The 12437-nt window shown below is 40.5% G+C and overlaps 1 protein-coding gene across 1 annotated transcript in view; it reads left to right on the forward strand.

Moving 5' to 3' along the window:
- Window positions 1-541: 541 nt before the first annotated feature.
- The window catches only part of LOC111980774 (tyrosine-protein kinase Fer), a 34667-nt gene continuing 22771 nt past the window's right edge, over window positions 542-12437 (forward strand). The window contains 2 exon segments of the mRNA XM_024011754.2: window positions 542-668; window positions 11960-12262. Coding sequence (XP_023867522.2) covers window positions 12053-12262 — 210 coding nt within the window. The 5' untranslated portion in view covers window positions 542-668; window positions 11960-12052.

The raw sequence follows: 12437 nt of genomic DNA on the forward strand, positions 1-12437 counted from the left end.
CTTATCAATTATGATTGATAAGAATTCTTTACAGTAGGCCTCCCAACTGTACATTTTAGTAATTTAGCAGACTCTCTTATCCAGAGCGATGTACAGGAGCAAGTAGGGTTAAGTTTCTTACTCATAGACACATCGACAGATTTTTTACCTTGTCAGCTCAGGAATTCGAACCAGCGACCTTTCGGTTACTGGCCCACCGCCCTTAACCGCTAGGCTACCTGTACAAATGCCGCCATACAATTTAGTCATAAACTCGAGGGGACTGTAGCCTATTGAAGAGCTAATGAATAGCTATTAATATGTTTGTTTTCTTACCCAAAAACACAAGAAGTCATAGGAGTAGGGAGGAGAGGGGCATATATGGAGCACAGTGAAGCTGTATACCGTAAGATTTGTGAGTGTGTGATGTGATGGACGTTGGGGCTTGCATGTATGTATGTCAGGAGCAGAGCTGTGTAATTTAACCATTTCTATCTCTTTCTAAAACACACAGTATTTTACACACACACACACACGTCATAGCCCCTATGGTAGACCAGACCCGTACAGAGCCAGAGCGGAAACCCCTCCCGAATCCCAGCTCCGGCAGCCGAGCAAAAGAAAAGAGGAATACCAAGAAATCAGGAGACAAGGAGAAATAACAGGAGAAAAGAAACTATCATAATAAAGTGAGTGCAGTCTGTCATTGATTGTATCAACGGTCTATTTGAATGGGATCATGTAGATTTGATATATATTTGCTAGAGAACAAACACTTTCGAGCAATGGTTAAGGATTTTTTTTCCTGGAGAAAAAAAATGTCCAGACAACCGAAATTAGCAGGAATAGCTAACTTTACCTAGCGGGTTAGCCAGCAAGGTAATAGCTAATAAAAACACCGATGAAGTAATTTCGCATGATATTGTTATAGGAACATTTTATAATAACGCAGAAACTATTTATTAAACTTTTGTTGTCACATAGTTAACAGTTTTCACCCTAAATGTGGGTAGCGTTAGCTAGCTAGCAAGCTAACTGCTAATGCTAAAATAGTTTGCTAGTTAGTTAGCTTGACAATGTGAATCAGATTATGTTCAGATATTTAGATGCTTAGCCTACTCTTGCTAGCTAGTTACTGGACCGTGTTTGGTAAGAAGAGGCACATCCACARTAGGAGCTTTGGCGCATGTTCTGTTCTAATGCCTTTGATGCACAAAAACTTTCCTCAGGATGGGAAACATGTAGGCATGTATTCAATGGCCATCTTAGGTGAAAGTGCAAATTATGTTGTCAGTTTGCAAACAGTTCATTGTGATTGTTATTGTATTCCATCAATGGTTTTGACATCTATGACAGCTTGTTGACATTATAGCCAGTGTTATTGAGAAACAGTTGCTGTAAAGTACTGTATCATGGATTGCCACGAAATGGGCGGATGAAACGGATGCAGCTACAGAAAACCTTGTCACAGCCAGCCAACTAGACTTTACAAAACCCCTTGTCACACTCAGCCAGCTGTGTCCAATATTCTCTCTCCCATCATAGCTAACAAATAGCGTAGCCTAACAGTGTTTGCATACACTTACTGCCTACATTAAGCTACAAACATACGTTAGATATGAAATAAAGTCTAGAAAATAATGTATCATCAGGTGGAGTCAGGACACTTTATGTCTGTCAGCCTTGTAGTCCATGACCTTTTCATGCCACAGCAGTGAACTGAATCAGGAGGACATTCCTTTGCTAGACTGCTCACTCAGATGGGCTATTCACGCAGCAGTGCCACCACTGCTGTTCTGTAGCACACAGCAAATCCTTGTTGAGCTTAGCTAACTCCCACTGTTGGTCCCCTCCGCCAGCCATCACCCACCCACCCACCCTAATTGTGTTATTGCTGGTGAGAAAGAGGATTATAACAACATCACATTAAGAAGACATTTCACTGTCATACTCCTGTGTACAACTTCAACTACACGGGTTGACTCACAATTTGTGGCACACGTTAGAGAGGAAGGAGACCCAGATGTGAAGAATGGCATTGTGGCCACCGATTTACTGAAATTGAGATAGCTGTTCATCTTCAAGTCATTGACTTGTTGTTTGACAAGTTTTCTACAGCTGTGGGCTTATAAAATGCAGGCTACTGGCTGAATGTACCCAAGGTTGGTTGTTGTGTCACGAGACACTGTCAGGTCAAAGCAGTGTTTTCCATTAACGCTGTCTGTCGGCTAATCAGCTGGTGACATACTAATTTTCAGCCAGATACATTTTCCACTTCATATTAAAGCAACTTTTTGGGCGACCCAACCAAATTCACATAGAAATGTGAGTTATAGATCTGTCATTCTCGTTGAACGCAAGTCTAAAATAATTGGTAGATCTATTCTATATGCGCTATTTCTATGCTTCCCATTCTTTAGTTTAGTTTTTGCATCTTTTACTTTTGGTTTTGTACACAAGGTGAAAACACAATATTTTTGTTTATTGAAAAGATATTTAAGAGTGATTTAGATGGTACAATGCCGCTCTACATTATACATTGCTCGTTTTTGTCACAAACTGAAATTAGGCAAACTATTAGAATTTGAACAACCAGAAAATGGAGGAGCGGTTTCTGCTTATTGCAACTTTAACTAGGCAACTTTTGATTTAAAAGTTTAGATTCGCTAGTCCGTCGAGCGCTCTTCCGCTAGAATGAACGATATGAATGTTTTAGCAATCTATTGATAGGATAGGTGCCTGTAAGTCACAAAATAAGCGATTTACAAGGAAACGCAGCAGAGAGGGAGAGGCAAGGCGAAGTTACACTCTTTCCAAAATCTGTCCAATTACTGCCAAATTTGTTTCTATGGACTTATTTTGGACCTAAGCATGTCACCTACCTTCCCGCCTTTGGGACAATGACTCCTATTGTTACGGCAGAGACATGAGCATTCTGTCATTATATAGAGTGCCTTAGGAAAGTCTTCAGACCCCTTGACTTTTTTCACATTTTGTTACGTTACAGCCTTATTATAAAATGGATTAAATAAATAAAAAAGTCCACAACAATCTACACACAATACCCCATAATGACAAAGCGAAAACAAGTTTTTTGAAATGTTTGAACATTTATAAAAAATTGCAAATAGAAATACCTTAAGTATTCAGACCCTTTGCTCTGAGACTTGAAATTGAGCACAGGTGCATCCTGTTTCCATTGATCATCCTTGAAATGTTTCTACAACTTGATTGTGGAGTCCACCTGTGGTAAAGTAAATTGATTGGATATGATTTGGAAAGGCACACACCTGTGTATGTAAGGTCCCAAAGTTGACAGTGCATGTCAGAATGCCAAGCATCACATCTGGAGGAAATCTGGCACCGTCCCTATGGGGAAGCATGGTGGTGGCAGAATCATGCTGTGGGATGTTTTTCAGCGGCAGGGACTGAGAGACTAGTCAGGATCAAGGCAATGATGAACGGAGCAAAGTACAGAGAGATCCCTGATGACAACCTGCTCCAGAGCTCTCAGGACCTCAGACTGGGGTGAAGGTTCACCTTCCAGCAGGAACGACCCTAAGCACACAGCCAAGACAATGCAGGAGTGACTTCGGGACAAGTCTGAATGTCCTTGAGTGGCCCAGCCAGAGCCCGGACTTGAACCCGATCGAACATCTCTGGAGAGATGAAAATAGCTGTGCAGCAACGCTCCCCATCCAACCTGACAGAGCTTGAGAGGATCTGCAGAGAAGAATAGGAGAAACTCCCCAAATACAGGTGTGCCAAGCTTTTAACATCATACCCATGAAGACTCGAGGCTGTAATCGCTGCCAAAGGTMCTTCAACAAATTACTGAGTAAAGGGTCTGAATACTTATGTAATTTTTTTTCCGTTTTTTTTATTTTTATGAATTAGCAAACATTTCTAAACCTGTTTTTGCTTTGTCATTATGGGGTATTGTGTGTAGATTGAGGAAAAAAACTATTGAATCAATTTTAGAATAAGGCTGTAACCTAACAAAATGTGGAAAAACTCAAAGGGTCTGAATACTTTCCGAAGGTACTGTACATATCTCTGGTTGCAGTTGTATTTCTTTACACGGAGGAGGGAGAGTAAGCATGATACTTGTGAATTTGCATGTCCCATGTAATGTAAGTGTTAACGATGAGTCAATCTACAACTTAATCTAATTATTGTTTTCTGACACATTAATTTGTTTTTTGCGTGTTTCACATAGCCAGGCACGCGMAGTCGTGGCGCGTAGTAGGCTATTTACTGTGAGTTGATTGACAATTGAACAGCAAGTGTTGATTAGTTTATAAAAGTTGTCAAACTAACTGAATAAAGTCCATATCCTATATCCCTTTGACATTCATGCAATGTGATTATATGTCTATGGTATCGCACCGAGACAAGTAAACCAAAGGATTTCCTAGGTTTACTTTCCTAGAATGCCAGACAGTGGTGCTTAAGTGAATGACTAGTCTCGTCAATCAGTGTAGCCTTCCGAATCGCATCGGTGAGAGCGTTTGCTACTAGTAGGCTTCTTGGCGATTTATCTGCAGATGAATTCTGAAAACCATTTGATGAAGATGGTGAATCATCACTGCATGAGTAGTAGGTAGTGGAGAGCCTCACTCTGGTCCAAATATGACAATTAGTGCCCTCGTGGAATCCAGGCATCAAAATGGAATTCAACAATATTCAAACATTTATTGACCTTAGCAGGGAATCAACTAAATGTATAGAAAAATTGGGGAAATTATTTAATTTATCATAAGACATGAACAGAGTGCCTCAGCGATTTGTATTTCCTGCAACTTTCTGAAGAAGCAACAAGAGTGTGTGTGTGTGCAGTGCACATGTCTACCACTTTGTGTAGCCATTAGCGATGATGCTAATGAAAACAGTCTTCTGGTAGATGGAAAGGCTTTCCCAAAAACCTTCTCAATTAAATGTTAATACGAAGTAGCCTATGCTTACCTGGCAGAATGATATCATTACTATTTTCATCAATCCAGTGGGTATTTGTTTTGCAAACTCTACCATCAAAACACTGCTAAACAACAGCCTCTTGCTAGTTGCACACTTAAATTAAGGGTAATTTACACTACAAAATCAAAATTGATCTGATTTTTCCCAGACCTCAAAAGTGGTCTCCTGATGTGGTTGTTGTTGTGGACTTAGAACATCCAATTTTGTTTTTCTATTAAAAAAGTGGGTGGGGGGGGGTTTCTGGAGCGAAAAACTGAGGAAACAGAAACCAGGAAAATCAAAACCATACATTTATTTTTAAAGATAATGTGGGTTATTTACTTCATTTTTCTGTTTTAATAAAATACATAATTTTAAGAACAAACATCATTGTGGCAATTCATATCTTGCAGTAAAACTGTAAATCAAACTTTAATCTCAAGAGAAGACAGGTTTAATGTTCTCTTATTTAGAAAATAGTCCTGATCATATAGACCTAGACAGTATCCAAAACAAAAATAAACTGAATYTATACATTTTCAGTAATTAAAATTMTAAAGTRATGTCTTTCTACACAATACCACAACACATTTTTCCAATCTAGGAGGTAAACTCGACAAAATATTCAATCATTTAGCTGTGTATTTCAGATGAAATCAAGGCATTAGAATGTACCAGAGGCCACCAAATTGTAGCTRCTTCTGCAAACAATTTGGGCCCTGAGGGCGGCTGGCTACTTTTTCTATTTGACTAACTACTATATGTACTTTTAGAAAACACGGGTCAAAAGTGATCAGACTCGTGACACAACAAGTCTAATCAAAAACAACTCTCTTCTTTCACTAGGCGGCCAGTCAGAGGCTATTTCTTTATTGTGGGTGACTCACTATGTTATGCAAGCCTTACTTTTCAATGTTGTCTTTCTAGGCCTTATAGGTTAAGTACCTGCCTGATAGTGGAGGAACCCCTTCCATGTGAAATGTTTGAGGGTCCACCATCCCTTCAACCATTTTGTGTCAGGGAAAAGTTGCTGCCATGCTATGTTGTCTTAGGTCTCTCTTTATGTAGTGTTGTGATGTGTGTTTTTGTCCTATATTTTTATTTGTATTTTTAATTCCAGCCCACGTTCCCACAGGAGGCCTTTTGGTAGGCCATCGTTGTAAATAAGAATTTGTTCTTAACTGACTTGCCTAGTTAATTAAAGGTCAAATAAAAAAGGTGAAGGCTTTAATAGCTCAGACACACCAACTGGGCCACAGGTGGTTTTATTCCCCCCCCTATATATAAATAATACCAGTCAAAAGTTTTGACACACCTACTCATACAAGGGTTTTTCTTTATTTTTACTATTTTCTACATTGTAGAATAATAGTGAAGARATCAAAACTATMAAATAACTACATATGGAATCATGTAGTAACCAAAAAAGTYTTAACAGGTATTTTTTWAATTTAACTAGGCAAGTCAGTTAAGAACAAATTTGTATTTAACACTGACGGCCTACCGGGGAACAGTGGGTTACCTGCCTTGTTCAGGGGCAGAACGACAGATTTTTACCTTGTCAACTTAGGGATTCGATTCAGCAACCTTACGGTTACTGGCCCACGCACTAACCACTATGCTACCTGCCGCCTCAAAGTTAATTTGTGGAATTTCTTTCCTTCTTAATGCGTTTGAGCCAATCAGTTGTGTAGTGACAAGGTAGGGGTGCTATACAGAAGGTAGCCCTATTTGGTAAAATACCAAGTCCATATTATGGCAAGAATAGCTCAAATAAGCAAAGAGAAACGACAGTCCATCATTACTTTATGACATGAAGGTCAGTCAATCCGGAAATGTTCAATAATTTTGAACGTTTCTTCAAGAGCAGTCGCAAAAACCATCAACACCATTTAACACCTAATTTTTTTGCTTTCTACATGATTCCATATGTAGTTATTTCATAGTTTTGATATCTTCACTATTATTCTACAATGTAGAAAATAATATATAAAAAAAGAAACTCTTGAATGAGTAGGTGTGTCCAACATTTTGAGTTTATATATATATATATATATATATATATATTATAAATCTAAGCATCTGCTCAAAAAAATAAAGGGAACACTTAAACAACACAATGTAACTCCAAGTCAATGACACTTCTGTGAAATCAAACTGTCCAATTAGGAAGCAAACACTGATTGACAATAAATTTCACATGCTGTTGTGCAAATGGAAATAGAAAAGGTGGAAATTATAGGCAATTAGCAAGACACCCCAAAAAAGGAGTGATTCTGCAGTGTGGTGACACAGACACTTCTCAGTTCCTATGCTTCTGGGCTGTGTTTTGGTCCTTTTGAATGCTGGCGGTGCCTCTCACTCTAGTGGTAGCATGAGACGGAGTCTACAACCACACAAGTGGCTCAGGTAGTGCAGTTCCATAGGATGGCACATCAATGCGAGCTGTGGCAAAAAGGTTTGCTGTGTCTGTCAGTCAGTGAGTGTCCAGAGCATGGAGGCGCTACCAGGAGACAGGCCAGTACATCTAAGCGACGTGGAGGAGGCATAGGAGGGCAACAACCCAGCAGCAGGACCGCTACCTCCGCCTTTGTGCAAGGAGGTGCACTGCCAGAGCCCTGCAAAATGACCTCCAGCAGGCACAAATGTGCATGTGTCCTGCTCAACACGATCAGAAACAGACTCCATGAGGGCTGGTATGAGGGCCCCGACATCCACAGGTGGGGGGTTGTGTCCTTCACCACATACTCGTGCAGGACCGTTTGGCCTTATGCCAGAGGACCACCTAAGCATGCAAATACGACCACTGCGCCTTGCTCCAACAAGGCAGACACTTTTCGGACATGAGACTGTGACAGACGGTGACACATATGGAGACCCCTGTGTGGAAGTTGCTGCGAACACGCTCCTGCCTCTTGGGGTGGGTCTAATCCACCCTGTGAATCGACTTCTTTCTCTTGGAACGAGGATCTCTGTGCGGGATCACTTTCTTTTGTGGTGAGTGCTCTGCACAGCCGCTCCATGTGTTCAGCACTAGAGAGGTAGCCTGACTGCCATTAGGTACATGAGATGAAGATCCTCAAAACCCTTGTGAGAACCATAATGCTGACACATGCACATTTTGTGGCTGCTGGAGGTCCATTTTGAGGGTCTGGCAGTGCACCTCCTTGCACAAAGGCCGGAGGTAGCGTCTGCTGCTGGTTGTTAACCCTCCCTATGGCCTCCTCACCGTCTCCGATGTCTGGCTGTCCTCCTGTATGCGCTCCATGCTCTGGATCACTACACCTGACAGACACAGCAAACCTTTTTGCCACAGCTCGCATTGATGTGCATCCTGGCTGAACTCCTTGCATACCTACTTTCTTGGCCACTTGTGTGGGGTTGTAGACTCCGTCTCATGCTACCACTAGGGTACGCACCGCCAGCATTTCAAAGGTGACAAAACATCCAGCAGGAAGCATAGGAACTGAGAAGTGGTCTGTGGTCACCAACCTGCAGAATCATCCTTTTTTGGGGGTTGTCTTGCTAATTGCCTATAATTTCCACCTTTTGTCTATTCCATTTGCACAACAGCATGTGAAATTTATTGTCAATCAGTGTTGCTTCCTAAGTGGACAGTTTGATTTCATAGAAGTGTGATTGACTTGGAGTTACATTGTGTTGTTTAAGTGTTCCCTTTATTTTTTTGAGCAGTGTATATATATATATAATTTTTGGGTAAATAAAATTTAATTGTTGGACATGACTGTGAAAACACCAGGAAAGTAGCTCCCAAATGATACTAATTTTGGAAATTCCCACACATAATAGAGAGACACGTGATCATATACAAATGTATGCAAGGTTTGAAATTATTGTTTGGGTCAAATATTATATGTTTGGGCAACTTGCGGCCAATTTGCAGTCTACAAATTATTTGTAATTATGTTCCACCCCCCCTGACCATCCTCTCAAGAAAAAATTGGCTCCTGGCAGATTCCTGAATTATGGTCTAGATTCCAATGTTAGCTAGCTGCGCTAATGTTGCTATTTTGTAGAAGCGCTTATTGATACTAGCCAGATGGCCACAGCTAGATAACTACCTAGCAAGATGACGAAGAAACAATTTTATTCACTCTCCAAAATCCKATACTGCCAGTGCCAGCCAATAGCCAAATGTTTAGCTAGCTAGTTAACATTAGCATATTTGCTAGCTTGCACAACATAGCTAGCTAAGGACACGGCACTAACTTGGCAGCTAACACAGGCATCTGTTTCATGGAAACTAATCCTTTGTGATTTTAATTATAATGTCAATACTAGCTACAGTGGTTAGTTAGCTTGGTGGAAGTATTTAGTGTTGTATGCATTGTGTCTGTGCGGTAGCTAGCTACCGTTCCATAGCCTATAGTTTTCATATATGAAGTGTGACCAACTCATGACATTTTGTCTCCATATCTGTCAGTTACTGACACTTATTTTCTGTCTTTAGTTTATTGGGCTAAACCTGGCTGCTCACAGTTAGATCTATAGCTGGCAAAAATTCACATGAAAAAACAAAACAACTAGGGTTGTTCCATGTCATTTCAGCAAGCTGTGACAACCACCATCTCAGATTGTTCTGAAATTATTTCTGTAGTTAGAAACAGATAAGATAAGCATTCCTGCAACTTTATTTTGCTGAAATGATCTCTGAGAAATTAAGCTAATTGAAACCCAACAACTTCAATGACTAATTTCTCTGAACAAGGAAAAAAAAACATTACCAAATACACTGAGAATACATTATATAGGATGAAGAGACAATACTCTAAATCGCAGCGCCATACTAATTGTCTAACATAGAGAACTGTGAATATATACTCATTATTGGTGTGGGGGGTCAGTGGATGGCTTTTGACCACTTCTTTGGATTCCTCATGTCTTACTCATTGTTAGAAAAAAGTTTAGTCCAAATCAGATGTTAGGTACTACAATTCTTGAATATTATATGAATCCTATAAATTAAAATGTCCAAATGGGTGCAATCAAGTAGCTTAATTTCTCAGAGAACAAATTATATTTCAACAAAATAATGTTGCAGTAATACTGATCTGTTTCTAACTACAGAAACGGTTTCTGAACAATCTGAGATGGTCGGCGTCAAAATCCTCTTGTGCTTTTTGAAGTGCAATGAAGTGCAAGTGCAGTGTTCACAGCCACCATTAAAGGGAATGTAAGTGTTCACAGTAATGTGAGGGACAGGTGATCAAGTTTTACAAAATTGCATTGCTATTGTTACAAAAGCTTTTCTAAAATGGCACTGTCCCTGTTTAGCTAGTAGACTTTTAGTAGCCTACTGTGTCAGTTTAATCAGATTTATAATTTTTTAGGTTAAGTTTATTCTTTCAACTGTGAAAGATTTGCTTCTGATCCAGCTTCTGTAATTGCATTTTGAACTTTGAACTGGTTTTGGAATAAACCAGAGACATTAGCTATAAACTCTGTATAGTCTCAGTGCTCACACTGTACAGTGGAGTCATTTCCTTCATCTTCTTTTATATCCTGCGACTGGTGGGTGGTAAAATTACATCTTTTGAATTCCTTTGGCAGTGAATTAATAAATTAATATTTTACTGTGACCACATTTGCCATGTCACTGACACTTATTCCACTTGATTTTGCACAGACAGCCTAAATACAATTCACATGATCTTCTGTACTGTTATAATGAGAATGCATAACTCAAAATGTTTTCTGAATGTGGAGGACGTTTTGTGTTGGCTTAGTAGCCTCTACTGTTGTACTTGTCCTAGTGTTCATGCTATGACCCATTTATGACACAAGTTTGTCTACTTGCCGATAAGGCTGTTTCAGATTAGGTTATAGGCTGTTCTGGTTCTGTTATACTACTTTGAATTCCAGCCACTCCATTCTCATAAGGGGTTCTTTTAAGAGTTTTCACATATTAGATCAAGGCAGACTATTTGAAGACGTTCACTTCCAATTAGGCGATGGCATGTGGGGATGGCATGTGTGATCTGACTGGGATATACACAACAACATTCCCAATAGAAAAGCACATTTTTCTAGTCTCTGGGGCGCTTAGTGCATCTTTGACAAATGGTGTTTGCCCCACTATTTAACTTCCAAAACTGGTAGTTCAAGTTTGAAGATGTTCTTGGAGTCTACTTTATTTATCAGCACTCTTTATTTATCAGCACCTTAAAAGTCTTTAGTGTGAGACACTGGCGCAGAACAGAAGGCATCTGACTTGGAGATAATAAGCTTTTCCCCCGAGGTTTAAAGCCAGATTAAATTGGCAGTCTAGTAGTAGCAGAGGTAGAGTGATTGTCTGTCTGTTTTATAATCTGCCTTGTCTCTGAAGGTGTACCTTCCTATCTCGCATTAGACTAGCCTACTTCCTGTTGCTGTATTGTAGCTACTGTTTCTGGTTTCTATTGACTTTGTCTAACTGTGGTAGGCCTATAAATAGTTACCCGAGAGCAGAGATGAGGGATGGTGAGGTTAGGTAGCCTACATGAATTTGTTACCATTTTGTTTTGGCCGCTTCACTGTTGGCCCACCCACTTCCTAAACTAAGCTGGTTGCCCTCCCCTTCCTCCATTGTGGGTCTTTATTTCAGAAAACTGCTTCTTGCATCAGAAGGTTGTTGCAGTCTATAAAGGGTTAGGCTAATCAAAGGAGTACCTTTTATTTAGGCTAATTCATAGAAAACCTTCCGACTGTCTGCAACTAGTGACTAACCAACATTCAACAAGCAGTTTGCCTTTGTCGACCAGGACAGGTGCTATCAATTTGCTGTAATTTGTGCCAAATGTTTTACACATTTATTACAGTTTCTGTATGTGCCTCACAGGAGGTTGGTGGCAGCTTAAATTGGGAGGATGGGCTCGTGCTAATGGCTGGAGTGGAAAAAGTGGAATGGTATCAAACACATGGTTTCCAGGTGTTTGATGCCATTCCATTGACTCCGTTCCAGAAATTATTATGAGCCGTCCTCCCCTCAGCAGCCCCTGCTGATTTGCCTCAATCCTCCTTCCAGGAAAGATGCAGAACTGAGGGTGACTATCCATCCTCCCGGCCCGGTGAAGTGTGAGACTAAATAGCGTGTCGTGAGGAAAAGGGAAGAGGGACGATGGGGTTCGGACGGGACCTGGGGAACTCCCACGATGGGCTGTTGAAGCTGCAGGACTGGGAGCTGAAGCTGCTGGAGACAGTGAAGCGCTTCATGACGCTACGGGTGAAGAGCGACAAGGAGTACGCCTCTCTCCTCCTCAACATCAGCCAGCAGGTGGACAAGCACGACAACTCCTCCCAGATGGACTACATCAGCAACGTCTCCAAGGTTAACACAAACACATATCAATTCAGAAATACAGATATATTCATGTATACAGTACAGACACAAGTGTCAACACAGACTACATCAGTAATGTCTTTAAGGTGAGATAAAAAATGGTGCTTTGGTGAACCTCTCTCTTTCGCTCCCTCAATCTCTCCCTCTCTCTCGCTCGCTCTCT

Source organism: Salvelinus sp. IW2-2015, linkage group LG20, assembly GCF_002910315.2.
Source record: "Salvelinus sp. IW2-2015 linkage group LG20, ASM291031v2, whole genome shotgun sequence".
Classification (NCBI taxonomy): domain Eukaryota; kingdom Metazoa; phylum Chordata; class Actinopteri; order Salmoniformes; family Salmonidae; genus Salvelinus; species Salvelinus sp. IW2-2015.